General features: G+C 32.4%; 1 protein-coding gene across 4 annotated transcripts in view; it reads left to right on the top strand.

Moving 5' to 3' along the window:
* Positions 1 to 18,317, top strand: part of LOC117100498 (ras GTPase-activating protein 3-like) — a 52,668-nt gene extending 34,351 nt beyond the window's left edge. The window contains exons 15-25 of one of the 4 annotated variants that reach the window (XM_033240215.1): positions 425 to 511; positions 1,913 to 1,986; positions 2,244 to 2,353; positions 3,136 to 3,218; positions 4,120 to 4,190; positions 7,143 to 7,232; positions 8,063 to 8,113; positions 8,842 to 8,939; positions 9,320 to 9,361; positions 15,674 to 15,851; positions 16,475 to 18,317. In XM_033240215.1, coding sequence (XP_033096106.1) covers positions 425 to 511; positions 1,913 to 1,986; positions 2,244 to 2,353; positions 3,136 to 3,218; positions 4,120 to 4,190; positions 7,143 to 7,232; positions 8,063 to 8,113; positions 8,842 to 8,939; positions 9,320 to 9,361; positions 15,674 to 15,851; positions 16,475 to 16,544 — 954 coding nt within the window. In that variant the 3' untranslated portion in view covers positions 16,545 to 18,317. Of the gene's footprint in view, positions 1 to 424; positions 512 to 1,912; positions 1,987 to 2,243; positions 2,354 to 3,135; positions 3,219 to 4,119; positions 4,191 to 7,142; positions 7,233 to 8,062; positions 8,114 to 8,838; positions 8,940 to 9,319; positions 9,362 to 15,673; positions 15,852 to 16,474 lie in introns of all 4 variants that reach the window. The other 3 variants (XM_033240214.1, XM_033240217.1, XM_033240216.1) reach the window with 3 other exon arrangements.
* Positions 18,318 to 19,077: the final 760 nt, after the last annotated feature.

The following is a 19,077-nucleotide window of genomic DNA, read 5'->3' as shown; positions in this document are numbered from 1 at the left end:
ACAATTGTAAATTCAATATTTCTTACAAACACAGCACTTGTTTATCTTTAGATTGTTGAGCTCATGATATGCACAAAATAACTTCCTGCTTCTGTTTAATTTGCATTAATAATAATGTAATAATATGTCCACACTTGTTATTAAAGTACCATGTTGTATCAGCCAAAGATAACTGGAAGTTTTGCCTGTCAAAAATAACAATGTTAAATACTGGCATACACACTGTTGATGCTTTTCAAAATGACTTGATACTGTATAACAGTTATAGGGCCATTCTACATGGAGTACCACAAGCATTAAAAACTATTAATAATATGCATATGCTTTTGTTATTGTGTTATTTGCTTGTGGATGTAACAGCAACAACATTTTTACTTCTTATACAGTATCTATGAATAAAACCTGTTTTGTTTGAATTTTCTAGAGTCCCACATGCGTTAAAAAAGAGTCGTACATGGTTCCTTTATATGACTCTATCTTAGATGCTGAGCATGTGACTGGAATCAGAAGGGTAAGTGATCAATGACAGGTAGCATGGCTCATGATGAACTACAGCTCTCCCTGCAATTAATGACCACCTCCAATAGAGGGATTTTGGCGATGGACGTCACGTTACCTAACTTGGGTGTTGTATATAAAAAATCCACTGACACAGCGATGTTTTACATGAAGATTTTTATCGCGGCTGTCCCTTGTTTATTGCTGTAAAGATCATAATTATATCATTATCATTGATAGGAAATTAAACTTAAGAATTTTGCCTTAATGTTTTACTAATTCTGTAATGGATACTGGAACATTGAGATCTTTCGACAAAATGTTAGGCCTTGGCCCCTGCACATCTACGGCATGGTAAGGTATGCATGATGGTCTTCGACCCGCAAACTATGCTGCGAAGTTAGGGACAACTAAGGTTTATGAAGGATCACTTGAATTTTAAAGCATACAGTCCAAGGAGAATGCTAGGATAAGTAAATAAATACTATTTTGAACGTATTGCCTTTCCTAGCCATTTACTTCTGACGTTAACAGTGGGTGGTTGTTTTCGCAACCATAACATTATCTTTTCTTATGCTATCGCACTATAATGTTTTTCATGTGTACTCAAGTTAGGTCACGTGACCGCCTGTAAACAATCATCGCTAAATCCCGCTATTAATGACCAATTTAGAACCACCTCCAATTAAAGACCCCTCCAATTAAAGACCTCTAAGTAACAACCACTTTTCTCTAGCCCCAGATGAACGTCAAACTTTTTTCTTTATCAATATTTTTCTGATTAAAGAACAAAGCTGCTAAAGACTGAAAAACTTTGTCCCTACTGGTCTTTAATTGGAGGAAGACCTGTATGTTGTAGCAGTTGGCTCATCGATTTCATTTTGGTCCCTCAACTGGGAGGTCAGTTTTTTGTAACTTCCCTGTGCATATTGCTTGTGTTTTTGGGCAAGGCACTTTGCCTATGGTTGTCTGTGTGTATCTGGTAGGCACTTTACGTTTGTCTTCACCTATGGTGCCTGGTAGGACGTGGCTGTAATTGTATTGGTCTGTGCGCATTAATGATTATAGCTCCCCTCCTGGAATTGGAGGTTTTACTTTGTGCCAGTTTATAAATCCAAAGGCCAAGAATAACAGTATAACCAGCGCTATAAACAATGACTTACTCCACAGTAAACAAATAGGTAAAATTTGTTATTACCCATTCATATATTTCCGTATAAAGATACGGTACAGAAAAACCTGTAATTTAAGTGCACCTTAGGACCAAGTAGTGTTCAATTGGTTGTAAATCCCTATTATTACAAGAATGTATGTGTACCTTACACATTAGCTTTTAAAAAAGAAGCATCATTCTTCATTATTTCTTTATCTCTGGTGACTGATTGTTTATAATTGAACATACTGCTTTTTTTAGTTTCTTGATATTGTGTCATCATCAAGTAATGCTAATGCAAAAGATCCAGAAGCTCCGATTATATTAAAAGAGGGGTAAGTTATTACTCATCATTCTTGTCAATATTTTTTTATTTATTTATTTTTTATTATATTTCATTCACCAGTATGTCACTCTCATCCAATTATTGGTGCTCTGAACCACGATTTCATTAAATGAAGTAATTAAACTTCATATTAATTATTATTATTTTATATTAATTATTTAACCTTATAATAATTGGATATTGCACTCAGTAAATTTTGCTATATATTTCAAACCTCTTTTGGGTTCTTGATTCATTTAAATCTAGGTATATGATTAAGCGGGCACAGGGAAGAAAGAAACTATTTGCAGTCAAGAACTTCAAAAAGCGGTGGTTTCGCCTCACCAACCATGAGCTGACATATTCTAAAGGCTCAGGTATGTTTCTGCTGTTGTAAGGCTAAAAACTTATGGGCAGTGTTATGACTTTAGGTTTTCAATTTCCAAAATCTTAGTTCTGTTCGTATCGTCATGTGTTTGAACATTTTATGTATATTTGCCTCTTTTAGTGGGTAAAAATACCTCAAAGGATGTGGATGTTCTGATGTATAGCATCTTTGTTTTGTATTCTCTCATCACAACTCTATCAATAGAAGCAATTTTCACTGTTTGTAATGCTTTGTGGCAGTGGTTAGTGCAGCGGGGAACGATTTGGTTTCAAACCTCCAGGTCGGGGCTTAAATCCCTCCCTGTGCACTTCACTGGTCTCTTTTAGCAGATGGGTACATAGTGGCTTGCATGCTACTGCAACAAAATTGGAAGTAACACAATTAAGCATGTGTACTCAATGACTAGGGAAAACAAAGCACTTTGTAATCTAAAGGGAAGTGCTATATAAATACCAAATAGCAAACAACAAATAAATGTTAGTTTATGTTTCCAAATGCTTTATTTTTTCAAGAGGATAGGTTCTAAGGATTATCTTACAAATGAATTAGTATGAAAGCCTACATACACTGTTATATACCTTCCGCCTAGCATATATTTTTTTACTTGTAAAATTATTTAACAAAAGGTGACCCATTTAACCGTACAGAACAGTTTCTGTATTTATTATTGTAATTTTACAGACTTGTACTGTAATGTCAAACTGTCCAACCAGCAGAACTATCATACCTGTTTGTATATATTAATCATGATGCATCTTTTTACATTGCTAGAAAGTTCACCGTTGTGTACTATATCTGTGGATAAGATCCTTGCAGTTGAACAGGTTCAGGAAGACTCCTTCCACATGCAATATGTAAGAACTATTCCATTGTTTGTAATTACAACCACCACCACACTCATTTCAAGATTTATTTATGTCAACAACTCAATAATTTAAAAATGCAAAGAAAGCAGTTTCAAGATCAAAGATATTTGTATGCAGTGTGCCCTCTATAGATTGTTTTCATTTTTCCTTTCAGTTTCAAATTATCTCTCCTGCTATTTACCTATTTCAATATTACATTCAAATTCCAAACAATTTATACGCATTATGCTTTTAGAATCATTTTTAAATATAGGCATACATAGGCGGGTGGGATAATTTAAGGCTTTATAGGCATGAACCACTATTTAAGTTGGCTCAGTTGGCTAATCTTCTAGCTCAGTCAGATAATCTTGTGGTAGCCACTATGTGCGCTAAGCCGTGGAGATCACTAGGTCCCCGGTTCAATTCCCATTGGTGCCTGTCTTTCGGATGAGACGTTTAAGCCGTTGTTCCCGTGTGCATTTATGACCCATGTGCATGTTAAAAACGCAGTACACTCTTCGGAAAAGAGTAAGGGATTGTCTCCCGGTGTACTGCCCAGTCACCACCAGAAGGATCCCACTGGAAATAAGTCTTTTTCTAGACTTCTGTGGGCTATCCTTGGTGATTACACCGAAAGTCCAAAGTCTAAAATATTATAATAGAATTTTTGTTGCAAACCTTGGAAGTAGTAAGCTTATGCACAAGTAAAGCTTATACAGTACTCAAATGTTAAGGAATGGGCTTAAGGGTGGGCTTATGCATTATGGCCCTATATAAGTTCTAGATAATATTAAATTTATTACTTGACAGCTATTCATTAGATAGATTGATACTCTTTTTGAATAACAATATTTCAATTTCTAATCTTGTGACATTTCAACCTTTTTATGCGCTGATATATCTGTAGATGTTTCAAGTGATACAACCAGAACGTGTGCTGTATGTACAGGCAAACAACAGCGTAGATGAAAAGCAATGGTGAGTACATACAATTAAATCAATAATAATATGGTAATGCACTACCTAGGTAGAGGTCTAAAATTGTTGCCGGGCAGAAGCAGATTATAACCCAATGAGACTGTCCACTATTGGCCATAACACCTTTGTCAGTTTTTTTTCTAATACATTATTTTAAAACTCATTTATTTGATGTAAAGTGCATAGTCCTTGCAATATAACCACATAAACTTTTTAAAAGACTAGAACTTTTTAAAAGAAACATAGTAATGTAATAACCATTATTATGTATTATATATATTTGTTTTTTCTTTGTACTAACACTTAATTATTTTAATCTAACACAATTATTTTGTTTAATGTCCATACGGCCTCGTGGAAGAACACCCACTTGGGTGAACGAGTTTTTTGACCGTTATAAAATAAAGTTGTTATTATATAAATGGCAAATTATTGTTCATAACACATCGAGTTGTGTTATGAGGAGTAGAGTGTGCATCAAAGCACTGGAATGTATGGAAATGTAGCAGCAAAATCCTCCACACACACACACACACACACACACACACACACACACACACACCCCCTCTGGCCTATGCCATGGTATTTCAGACAATATATTGATCATATACTATCATACTATTTTCTATTATAGTATCGTACTATTTTCTATTATTTATGACCTTCGTGCAAAGAGAGCACAATTTCACCTGTCCTCGTATCCTTTATTGTATTATTTTCTACTCTATATAAAATATAATGAAATATGCTAATGATAAAATATTGTTAATATATTATAAAAAGTATAAATTTAATTCAATAATACAATTCAATTTAATGTTAATGTTTTCAACTATATATTAGCTATTGTAAATGTAATTAGCTACAATAACAACATAATTTTGCCATTAAAAATTTATTATCAAGTATATTGATCTATAACTAGTTATTTATTATTCGGTGTTATGCAACCTGTATAAAGAATCTATTTTTTTTTTTTTTTTTAAATATTGATACTAGTCCGTCAACCCCATCTGACCTATGCCATGGTATGGCTGGCTTATGATTTTAGACAATATATTGATCATATAGTATCATACTATTTTCTATTATACTATCATACTATTTTCTATTATACTATCATACTATTTTCTATTATAGTATCATACTATTTTCTATTATTAATGACCTTCGTGCAAAGAGAACACAATTTCACCAGTCCTCGTATCCTTTATTGTATTATTTTCTACTCTATATAAAATATAATGAATTATGCTAATGATAACAAAATATTGTTAATATATTATAAAAAGTATAAATTCAATTCAATAATACAATTCAATTTAATGTTAATGTTTTCAACTATATATTAGCCATTGTAAATTTAATTAGCTACAATAACAACATAATTTTGCCATTAAAAATTTATTCTCAAGTATATTGATCTATAACAAGTTATTTATTATTCCGGTGTCATGCAACCTGTATAAAGAATCTATTTTTTTTTTTTTTTTTTTTAAATATTGATGCTAGTCCGTCAACCCCCTCCGGCCTATGCCATGGTATGGCTGGCTTATGATTTTAGACAATATATTGATCATATAGTATCATACTATTTTCTATTATACTATCATACTATTTTCTATTATACTATCATACTATTTTCTATTATACTATCATACTATTTCCTATTATTAATGACCTTCGTGCAAAGAGAACACAATTTCACCAGTCCTCGTACCTTTATTGTATTATTTTCTACTCTACAGTATATAAAATATAATGAAGTATGCTAATTGTAAATTTAATTAGCTACAATAACAACATAATTTTGCCATTAAAAATTTATTCTCAAGTATATTGATCTATAACAAGTTATTTATTATTCCGGTGTCATGCAACCTGTATAAAGAATCAATTTTTTTTTTATTTTTTTTTTTTAATATTGATACTAGTCCGTCAATTGTTATGGATCCATCCAAAAAAATGTGGTAAACCAGAATTTGAGTGATTCACTTTCGTACTTGGCTATAAGTCTACTTCAAAGAATGCACTGCCCAACATTGTTTTCAAGATTTAAAATAGCTTTTATTGTCCATAAAAGATAACAGAAATTCATGTGAAAGCAAGATGATGTTATAAGCGTACACTCAAACCAATTTTCAACAATGCCAAACATATGTAAAAACTTACATGTATAAATAGAAATATATTTTAAAACACCCAAGAGAGTTAAAAATTAATAAAAATGTTAAAATGGTAAAGGAGAAATCAGCAGTAAAAAGATTATTTAATCAATTTAAAATTGGATAAAAAATGTCATGATATGTCAATTAACATTTATTAACATCCTTTTCGCATAATGATATAAAAGAAATTAACATTTTTTAAAGTGTAAGAGAAAAATGCAAGAAAAGGAAGAAGGCAAAAAACCTGACAAGATAAGAAAACAAATTTGTGATTGGGACAACTTGAAATATAAACAGAAACAAAAAACATGGGCAAAACATCTATTGACTCTACATTTGGTTGATAGATTTGAACACCCCCATACGATTTATTGGCATTTTTTATGATTTTTTTTTTTATAAAGATAGCATTAACGAGCATATAGCCAAACATTAGAAAACTTGTCAGTGATATGCAGGCTCAAGAATCCCAAAACATATCTGGTGTTCTAATATTATGGTTTAAACTTTGAAGATGATCGTTATTAATTATGTAGGTATTCACGCACAATAAATATGTTTTTAAATTATCCCAGTTTTTTATTTTGATTTCATCCATTGAAACATTGTTTGTAACTTTTGAGTTAACAATCACTTTTCCAATGAAACATCATAAAGTGATGATAAGTTGTAAAAAGTATTTTCCAAATTATTGAAATATAGATTTATATATATGTACAGTATGTATTGTCCAGTATTGTTTGATCAGTGTTGGCCTTCATTACGCAATTTTTTTTTCTTGTAGGGGTGATGTGTTATCAAATATTTGCCGCAGCAACCATGACCGACTCATGACTTACCACCCAGCAGCCTACATTAATGGACAGTGGATGTGGTAAGCTAATGAATATTCATGACTCTACCACATTTTTTTCAGTGGTGATAGATATTTAATCAAGGACTTTTTCTATAGCTGTACACCATGTGTAAAGATGCATTATTATACAAAAAATACAGTACATCATTACAACTTAATAAGTACTTTATTGTTGTTGTTATTATTTTTATTATTATTTATTTATTTATTTTTTTTTTTTCATTTATGGTTATTTTTTATAAAATGACTTACAGTATTTGCTTAAAGTTTGATATCTGAATGTAGGTTCCTTATTATTAAGCAAATACATATGATTTCTCACCAGTTAATCTAAATAATATGTGCAGTTAATCAGTTAATCAGTGCCTTCCATGTGCTGATGATGTAATGTGTTAATGTATGAGCATGATATTATATTACATCATAAATATTAGCTTTCAATGAATGATTTTCTTGTTATTACATGACCAGACCAGATTGGTACATTCATGTGAAACAAGACTGTAGATTGATGGTAGATAAATAGTAATGCATAGAATGCAAGATAACTATTTAACTGGTTGATGTGCACAACATACTTAAATTTGAGGTCCTTGATGTTTATACCAATATTGTAATACAAAAATATAATTTGATATGCTGGACAAATTAATTTACTGGTAATTATATGTTATCATACATGTAACTATTACTGGTAATTCATTCATTTATTTTAGATATCAAATTCATATAACATAAATAACATAATTACTAAAAATAACTATTACATGTTATTTTGTTTTTGTATATTTGTGTGAATCGTTTCAAGCAAAATATATTTTTAACATGTTTAACCTTTTTTTGTTCAGTTGTAAATGTCAATCAGAGTCAGTGGAAGGTTGCACTCCAGCCAGTGGCAGGTGGGTCGCTTGTGTTTGTGCTTATTTATTTTTTTTTATAATTTAGCCGAGACTTTTTTTGTACCTTCTTTCGCTAACTTATTTTTAATAAGATCGTCCAAGGAGGGTGGGAAAAAAATTTTTGTTTTCTTATTTAGCAAATGGTTTTTGGTTTTGCCAGAGGCTTCCAAATGGAGGAGAAAATAAAAATAAAATGTTATTGTTGAATGTAAACAGTGTAGTAATGGGATGGTTAAATGTTTTAAACTTTTATAATTATGAAAAAATACACATATTTTATTTTTGGAGATTTCAAGGCAGCGATGGGCATGAGAAAAATGAAGAAAAATTTCCATTTTTTTATGGCGTCTGGTGCACTAATTGGGCAAAAATAAAATTTTATTTTTTATTGGAAATTATCAGTATTGGTGGGCAGAGGGTTCGCTAAACACCGTTTAAAAAGTCTCTCCTTATTTAGGAACAAAGGCCAAAAAACTTCACTGGCAATTCCTCTATTTGTCACAACACCAACGTAAACACACAGTGCTCTACTTACACAAACTCTTGCTATGATGAGGCTTGGGCAATGGAGTTGTTTTTGATTGTGAGAAAAAACCATTTCATTTGCCAAGACTTGAACCAAGATTATGGATTGAGTTATTTATGGGTATTAATATTAATTTGTGAAATGTACTATCCTTATCACATTTTACAAAAGTTTCTTTTGTTTCCAACCTTTTTTTTAGTAGCAGAACTTGTCTGAAAGTTGATGTGGATTCTGACCGTGAGATGGAGCGCATACATTCGCTGTTTCTTGCAAACATCGACAAGCTTGAAAAGATGCGGGGTAAGCAATCATATTTGGTTTAAGTTAATCATCATGCTCATTATTTTTATTAATACTGATATAATTGTATTTATTGTTATTATTATAATTATATTATTGATGTTATCATTGTTATAGTTATCATTCTAACTATTATCTCAGTTAACACAGACTCAACTTGACTAATAAGATAGTGTGCAGAATTTGTAGGAGAATATAATAATTAATGCTGTGGCTCTCTAAAGTTTCCAAATATTCAAGCTTCTAACTGCTATGATCTAACTTAAAATGTTGCTGGTAATAGCAACAACTATATGTTCTCTGTGGTGTTCCCACAAGCATTTATGTTTGTACATTTTACCAGTGTTGTCTTTTTTATGTTGGTGTTCTGCTGGCTACAGATGACCTTGCGTGGGAAATCTATCACGGTCTAACCCACCTCAGTGAGTTTATATGTCATGTGTTTGTGTGTCTGTTTTTCTGTGCATGAGTACCAATAGCATCAAGCATTCTTTTCTGGTCTCTTGTAAATTTTATATACTTCTTTCAAACTCAAGTTCAAATGTCATTCTTGGTCTTCAAGTGTGTTTAATAAGACTTTAACATGGTGTCTGTGTCGATCAAGCTGCATATAACCAGCTGCAATTAAACTTATTCTAAATATATTTTGAGTTATTTCATTTAGTGTATTGTGTTTTAAATTGTTCCCAGAAGCTTCTCTTAATTATCTATATTTATATCAGGTAACCTCTTCAGGAGTTTACTGTTCTCTCACAGAGCCCAATTATTCTTTTATAAACATAGTCTCATAATGAGGCTTAGGGAGTGTAGTTTTTAGTTGTGGTGAAATCTTGCTGTCGCAGAAATTGAACCCAGGACCATGGAGTTTAAAGGCAAGCGTCTTGACCACAACACTAACTCAATTCCTCCCTTGGGACCTTCGGCACAGCATGTCTACAGTATCTGACAGACCAGTCCTAACAGAAAATTCTTGATTTCATCACATAAATGTTATTTTAAGTGTTTGCTTAAAAATTACAGAATTACCATTGTATCCACAAATACAAATGATTCCTATTTGTTATTTCCAGTGCTTGGCAGTATCCAATGCATTGTCAATCAGTGACCATTACTGTTTCCCAAGGGCCAATGCATTCCTATTTATCCCAAATGCATCCTCAATACAAGTTCATTTCTATGAATTGTATTCTCAATGTACTCTCAATTGACATCCGTTCCTGTACAGTATTTCCTGTTTATTCTTATGCATCTTATTCCAAGATAGTTTTTATATATGTTTTCAGTGGCAAATTTAGGCTAATTTGATCAAAATTGTTTTTTTTTATTGGAAAAAAAATTATATTGAAATTTTAAGTCTAAGAGTGTCACTCTGGCACAACCATATACTGTAAAACCCGAAACTTTCGCCGTTTTCGCGACATTAAACTTTCGTGAATCGCAAAAGGCCTAAATTTTATTCATGAGTGGAATACCATACAATAGCTGAAAATATCGTATTGTGAGTTCTAGGCCTAGGTTGGATAGGCCTACAACCACTGTCTAGGCTACAATAGCTAGGCCTAGGCTAGGCGCGATAAACCTGCAGCCTACCTCAGCTGCTAGGACCAGGACTTAGCTGGCCATCCCAGGCACAGTTAAGAAAGACACAAGTTTACATTACAATATACTCACTCATACGATATCCTAAACTTGGATGGTATTCAAGCATCCTACAATGAACAATATTTATTCCTGTAGGCCTATATTGATTCAAACACATTAATTGATGATGACTGAACATCGTAGTATGTCAAGGTACGAAAATTAAGTTTCTATTTTAATTTCTTAGTATACACCTCGCAGTGGTTGCACATGTGCAATCACATGCAGTGATGATCAGAACCTCCCTGATCAGTATGCTTACTGAGTAGGTTAGAATAGGCCTAGAATTTACAAATTTTTTGAGCTCAACATCGGAATTTAAGGTCAGAATATTTATATAATAATTGAAATACTGTACATTCTATTAAGTTTATACACATTTAATAAAATCCACCAAATAATTTAAAATACAATTTTTTTAATGTTGAATTTGTTAACTTTTCACGAACATGTTGCAGTTTGTGGGGATTCCCCATTTAGGCCTGCCCTAGATCTGTATTGCATCATCGTCGGCGAGTTTAAGCCTTGAATTAACAACAATTCTTGCTGTTTATTGCTCATTATCATCTTTAAAAAATTTGAAATTAATTTTTGGTGTAATTTAGTGATTTATAATGACCAATATCTCCTTTGTGAAACTGATTCGAGATTCACAAGGATCAGATAGTATTCTACCGATCTTTTTTGAAACATAGAACATGTGACCTGAAAATTATTCGCGGCATAAGATTTTCGCGAATCAGGACCATTCGCGAAAGTTTAATGCGCACAAAATTTCCTGGTTTTGCAGTATTAAGTGAGGGTATTAGCCCCTCCATTGACTGAGGGTATTAGCCCCTCCATTGACTGAGGGTATAGCCCCTCCACTGTCAAAGTACCTCCCTGGACCCCTTCTATTTCACATTCCTTGATCTGCCACTGGTTTGTACTGTATTCTTAATCAAAGACGTATTCCCAATGCAGTTTTAAGTAATTCCTATATAATCCCAGAATGATTACACATTCTGCCATTAATATTGTTTGACTATATTCCTGTTATGCATGGCTTCCCCCAGTAATCTTGTGTCACTACATTTCTCTTACTGCAGACTTATTGTAATTGCTCTTATGCATGTTTCTTTACATGTTTTTTTGTGCTTTCCATGTAGGATGTATATCACAGGTGGGCAAAGTGCGGCCCGCGGGTGCATGCGGCCTGTACGGCCTGTAGTGATTTGTTTGCGGCCCGCGACAATGAATTTAAAACCCTATGTTTGCGGCCCGCCAATCAAAATTGTCTAGAAAACACCTTGTTTTTTACGGTCCGACACCAATCATATGTAAAAAGTAACATTAAAACTGAGAATAACGTGATGTAAAAGCAGTGCTTGGAGGTTTTTGGAAGCTCACTGGAAACATCAAAGTTTGGTTGTGGCCCGCGGTGTTAAATAAAAAATTCATGTTGGCCCTCCGACCGATTTTTATGCCCACCCCTGATGTATATGTTATGTTTTTTTAAGATGAATGATGTTCTTGAGAGCCACATAATGGATCCATAGCCTGCCTGCATGTTAGGTGTTTAAGTAATTTCTTGTTAGTAATCGATATTTGTCATTGCTTTGTGTCCTATATTATCAGTATACCGTAAATAATTCAAAAGTATCTCTCTAGTGCCACTGTCAAATATGCACTTGAGAGTATTTGGTTTTATATGATTGATACATTATATTGTATCTATCTTTTATTCCTTAATAAATGAATACAAAATTAGATTAAAGAACTTTTTGTGTTATTCAAGTATATAAAATAAATAAATAAATAAAAAATAACACTTCCCTCGAATTAATGCCCCCTCAAAAATCCCTTCTCAACAATAAACACCCCGGGTCATTTATTTGAATAAATACACTAATTAAATTAGTAAAGCTATAACGACTAAAATACTGTAGCCATGTACATGTACTACAATACATATTACCATTTTAGCAATGACACAATTTGAATTATGTGCCACTCTCCAGTTAACCTGTTATTATTTTGATAAATTTGTGATTGTTGATTTAATTGCACAAAGATTTTCGCTCATTTTCTATCATCTTTTCTTTTAATTCTGATCTGACTTTTGCTTTTAATGTAAAGCGCATAGAGGTTTCTAGCATTCTGCGCTATATAAAAATAGTTTTTTTATTATTATAATTATATTAAGTATGGTAACACAAAAATGCTTAAAAATTCACCGTGCTTATTGTAACATTTATAGTACGTCTTTCTTCTTTCTGGTGTTTTTATTATTGGATATAAATCCAGGGACTCCGGTCGATGGCTCAATTAACCTAAATTTATATAATGTAATATAAATAACAATATAACTTGCAGTGTTGTTATTGCAGTCTTGACCTTAATATTATTTAAAAAAACTTTCATTTAATATTATGTTTTTAATGAGCTATATTATACTATTGGTTTAGTTTATGCATGGTGATTTTAGATAAATTAGTAATTTATATATAAAAAATTTGTTAATGTCTTTAATATACGTGCTGTATCTATGCATGTATACGTATAGAGATCCATGGAGTCTTTCAGTCTAGAAAATAATGTTATATTTATATATAATCAATATTTATTGATTTTAACAGTTGTTTCTGTAGGTATAGAATATTATAGAGCCCAACCACACTTAATACTGTAGTTGCGTTGGTTCAGGATCGCCTTTTTTAAAGAGTGAACAATCAATAAACTTTAAGCCTACCCAACGGCTACTTCAATTTGGTCTGACTATAAAGTCAGCTCAGGTCCCGCAATGTGAGTACTGGGCGACTCATCATCATATCTCAACGAAAACCGTGGTGGCCAAGGTCGTCTTGATAGTTGTCCATTTTAACATCTTATACCATAACATTTCATGCAGAAACCCGGCGCAAAGGAGGAAGTGTGAACATTCTTGGTGCGACCCTGAGCCAACTTAAAATACTGTGAACAGAATGGTCCTTTTGAGCCATTAGTAGTTCAGGTGTCCCTGAGCCAACACAATTAGTGTGCTTTGCAATCATAAGTTCTGTAAGCTGTTTGGTTTGATAATTATTATAACTCATGTCACACATCTTTTTCTTTTAGTTTAACATCATGTTTATAGATTGATTAAGATTGTGGTAAAATAACCTAAAAAATATCAAGATCGTTTGATCATCTTCCTAGCTGACGACACAATAAGCTGGCAAGACAGATCTCCCACTACTATAAGAATTTAGGAACAAATAAGTTTATCGACTTCCAACAGTTTAAATCTATTTTGTTTTTTAGCTACCAGAACCCTCGAATTTTGCCATCTGACCGACCCTGATTCGCAAACATAATTATAATTTTAAATACCTTTAAGCAATAATATATCGCTTGCCAAATTTCCATGCTTTTTTTGTTCTTTAACATCGTTTTGGCCATAAAATTGTGACTATAGGCTGTTGCAGTGTATTGTGTTCCTCAGATTATTATTGATGTAGTTACTACTTATATTACTACCATTAGTGTGTGTTTGTTTTTTATTAACTGGTATAATTGTGTGTTGCAAGTAGTGTAGTTGAGTTTTGTTTTCTTTCATAATACTTTGCTTTTTCAAATATTGTACATTTTGTTTTAAATAATGCTATATATTTTAACGTATAAATCTGTGTTACTGTGGTTGTATGTACATGCAAGGAGCTGTGTTGGTTTATTGTATATTAATGTTGTTGTTGTTGTTTTGTTATTTTGTTGCAGTTTCATGATCGTTGTCAGATTTATTTTTCAGTTGTAATATTTTTTATAATTAAACTGTTTTTATTATTAGTCATTAAGAATTATGATTATTATTTTCTAAATATCAGTTTTTATTTTTCTTGTTGTTGCTGTTGTGTTGTTAGTTTAATAATTCAGTTGTTAATTTTATTAAAATGTTAATGATTTTTATTAAATATCAGGCTATTTATTATGAACATCGTCTTTCTTGTGTTTAGGAAAGTTGCCTGTGTTGATACATTATGTATTGTTTAGACAATACATTTTGATACTTCTAATAATTCTATTTTTTAAAGGTCTTCAGAGGTCATGACATGTGGCAGCAGTAGTGTACAATAACAAACAAATTTGCTTTTTTTTCTTCTGAAAACGTAAATTGACTTGGAAATAATTCAAGGAGTTTCGTAGTTAAAAGTCAGTCAGCAAAAACAAAATTCTTTTGATCTTTTTTTTTTAATAAATGTTGTTAAATTATCTTTTATATAAGCAATTTAATGCGTTATTTGCTTATATGAGGGTTTTGCAGGCTTCATGACAGGCTGGCAAGTATTTGGGTGAATATGAGGCATGCCATTCCAGAACCACAATCAATGTCCCAAAAATGAAAATTGACCTTACAAAATTTGTTTTTTCAAAATAGAACAGATACTTGCAGTTCAATAAATTCTTTAACTTTGCATTCCTTCAAAAATTTGATTTAGTATAAAACTTTTTCTTCTTGCTTCTTGTGTTTACCAATTTTCATTGGATTTTGTATATAATTTCTTCATATTATTTTATATTTTAAACATGTTTTAACTTGTTAACTAGAACTTAAGGAAGAACAATATCACATTGATTAAGTATCCATAATAAAGAAAGATTTCTATTTAAATCAGATTGGTTTTTTTTGGGGGTTTTTTTTTTTAACACATCGTTTATTGAACATAAATGTACATCAATACAATACAGTTTAGTGTTGGGGGGGGGGTGGTAAGTCAGGTAAACTAATAAAGCTTTAAGATCTTCCCATTCCTTAGACATAAATTCAGTAAATTTTAATATTTACTTTTCAATTGATTCATATTCTCCATATTATAAGTTTTAATTGGTCATTTACAGGAATCAGATCAAATCAAATCATCTTTATTGTAACTTTGAACATTGAGTTTACAAAATCGATTTACAGAATCGATTTGCTAGTACCAAAGTTATGATTAAAAGTATATTCTAATGCTAATTACTTAGTATAACATATACAGTAGCGTTATTATGCTGGTTTTGGGATGGCATATCTCAAGTCACATGTGGCCAATAAAAAGTCTATTCTCATATAAACATTGTTTCTACATTTTGTCCAGATTCCTGTGTGATTGATTGCGTGTACCAAGGGCCTGAGTTCGAGCCCCATATTCATATTGAGGATCACAAGTCTTGCTACAAGACGGTACAGGCTATCATGAATGAGGTTATTGTCCTTGAGCAGGAACATAAGAAGTACATGATGAGGGTGCAGCGTGAAACCGAGTACGGCAGCGAGTAAGTATCAAACTTTTGCTACTGTCAGTCAGTTGCTTAACTCTACAACAAGATATTGAATACGGTAACTAATTTGTTGTACTTACTACCAGAAGACCAATTGAAGAAAGTATGTACTTACTACCAGAAGATCAATTGAAGAAAGTATTTACACTTACTACCAGAACACCAATTGAAGAAAGTATTTACACTTTCATGGGCCATATTGCACAACTTTGGTGTGGTATTTTTATGACAATAATGTTATCTGTATTGTACTTACTACCAGAAGACCAATTGAAGAAAGTATTTAGACTTTCATGGGCCATATTGCACAACTTTGGTGTGGTATTTTTATGACAATAATGTTATCTGTATTGTGCTATATTGAATTTGCATATTAGCCCTCAAGCTGAAAATGGAAAACAAAAGTTGGAATGGAACCGGGGTTACCTATATTCATCATTTCGATCTGTGTTACAGTTTACTCGTAGGCAAGTGTGTTATAGTCCCAGGAAAGAAGTAAAAACTATTGCACCTCTTACTAGGTGGCAATGAAATGCAGTTATTACCTAATTTAATTCAGTAGTGATAGGACATACTTCTTGATTTTAATGGCTGTATTGGCTTTGTTTTTTTACTAGGCATTCTCCTATTGGTGATGACAACTACATGTTCGGAGGTCAGTATGGAGAGCTATTGACAGACAGGTGAATGGTCACGAAGACACGTAGTCGCTGAAACATTAAAGTCTATTCCAGTATGACAGCTTTAAAAATATGGTGTAAGAAAAGAAGTTTTTATGAGATCTAAATTTTGAATAATTAATCTGCACAGGGTGAATGTCAGATGCTAGCCTGATCTAATGAATTTAGAAAAGGAAGGGAGAAAAGCCTTTGAACATATTGCTATCAACTTTTTATGTAGTAAAAATTTAAGTTGTCTTAAGTCTCGATTATTTAGAGATATAAGCAACCAGATTTGCTGGAATAAACACTCCATTTTACCTATCCTTTGTCACCCATCCAAATTATTTTTAAAGACAATGAAATTGATTTAATTGATAAAATGTATCCTGCCCTCTGTACCCATTTCAGTCTGTTACCTTTTGTCTCCACCTGTCGTTGCTCTCTTTTCTTCATCATCTGCCCACTGTCTTACCTTCTCCTTATGTCTGTTGCCTGTAATGATCTTATCAGTTTGACATTTGTTTATAATTTAAGTTTAATCGATGAACCTTGCAAACAGTGGTGACCCCAGAAATTTTTCAACAGGGGTCTGAACCAAGGGGTTGTCTAGAGCCTCCGTCATGGGTCTAAACTAAGGGGTCGTCTAGAGCCTCCATCATGGGTCTAAACCAAGTGGTCGTCTAGAGCCTCAGCCATGGGTCTAAACCAAGGGGTCGTCTAGAGCCTCTGTCATGGGTCTAAACCAAGTGGTCGTCTAGAGCCTCCGTTATGGGTCTAAACCAAGGGGTCGTCTAGAGCCTCTGTCATGGGTCTAAACCAAGGGGTCGTCTAGAGCCTCCGTCAGGGTTATGGAATAATATCTCTGGTGAGGTTGATGAGTGTAGATTTTATTGTTAGGATGACCAAAAATTGTGCTCTTTGACCATGTTATTAGAGATTGGCAATCACAATAACTTTGTTTGGATTTTTCGCCAAATTAAGAATTTAATCTGACGAGGAGATCATGCCTGTCCGATGGAGGAAATTTCTCCCTGGCCCCCTCCAATGCTGCCCCACCAGTGCTTGAAAAGCGATTTAATTTAAAATCATTTGTATCAGCATCTTGAAGTGTGAACTGAGTCTCTGTATACCAAATATACAACTACCTGACTATCTCATTTATCCAAAACATATTACAGAATTCTACTTAATTTTGTTTATAACAATTTTTGACAATAATGTAAAAATAGGTTTTTTTTTAAATAGTTGCTAATTTATTAGGCCAAAATATAAAAATCATGTGTTTCTTATTGGGGTTATTTGAAAAGAATACATAAGCTTTTATTTTCTCTCTCTTTTCTGCTTGCATATGTAAGCGATATAGCAGGTAGCATTGGATGCCAATTGCTTATGATGATTTAATTTCAGTATCAATTTCTAGTTTTGCATCATGGCAATTTAAAGAAAATTGAATTGACCCAAAATAAAAAAGCTTGTAATAATAATAATTTGATTACTTAGCACATTTTGCAATAAACTCTCTCTGTATGCTGTACATAGGGGTATGGCATAAATAGGCATGAGAAACATGGTTTTTTTATTTTTTATTCGGCCTATTGTATGTATTATTATGTTTGATAAAATATAAGTATATTAATTTCATAGGATGCAACTGTAGACCCACCTTTTACATTTTCTACTCTCTGGTAAACTCTGGGAATAGAAGCATCCTTTAGATCTGTGTTATGATTCCAGAAATATAAATATAATTGACTGTAGTTAGGTTTAACAAAAGTTATTGTATTACAAATGTGATTTTGGTAACATTCTTTTGTGTACAGATATATTTCCAAAGTTGAACAGTATTATGTGCATGTATAATTATATTATAGTGTTACTGATCATATTTTAGGTATATAAATTTATATGTATATGATGGGGCAATGGAGCAAAAGATAGTAACATTTATTAGAATGGTGATTAGATGCTATGGGAAGGCACAAGAATTTCACATGCTCTTGGGACTGGATTGAATAAATGAAAAAGAACATTATCCTAAAATATCAATTTTTCAAATTGTGCTCTATTATGTTTAAATTTTTTAGTGAAATGTTTTAAAAGAAACTTTGTGCTGATAGGTACTTGGTAAATAAGACGTAGTAAATATGTCAAAGAGACAAAAATGATAAAATTTATTTCATGTATGTTTTCAACCCAACTGATTGAAGTGATTTGGTGCAGCAGCAATGCTGTGCTTACCTAACCTCAAAGTCGATGCGTTAATCTCACGCTTGAGTCCTTGAGAAAGGCACTCTTCATTGCTTATTTCCATTTAGGAGTATAAATGGGTATCTTGCCTGCTCCTGTGCTTATTACAGCAGCAATGCTTAAGTATTTTGATCCTTTGACCTTGGAAAAAAGCGCTTTATAAATAAACAAATACAATTTATAAAATGAAGACCCATCTGGTTCAGTTTGTGGTGTAGTAATATATAATGTTTGTCTGTTCATCTATTTTCTGTTATCACACCATAACAGTTAATTTTTTTTCATTAAAATATTAGAAGTTGATAGATGTT

The sequence above is a fragment of the Anneissia japonica genome, unplaced genomic scaffold, assembly GCF_011630105.1.
Source record: "Anneissia japonica isolate Jap-2015-1 unplaced genomic scaffold, ASM1163010v1 scaffold685_len2926416_cov193, whole genome shotgun sequence".
Lineage (NCBI taxonomy): Eukaryota > Metazoa > Echinodermata > Crinoidea > Comatulida > Comatulidae > Anneissia > Anneissia japonica.
This window is presented reverse-complemented; position numbering and strand designations above follow the sequence as displayed.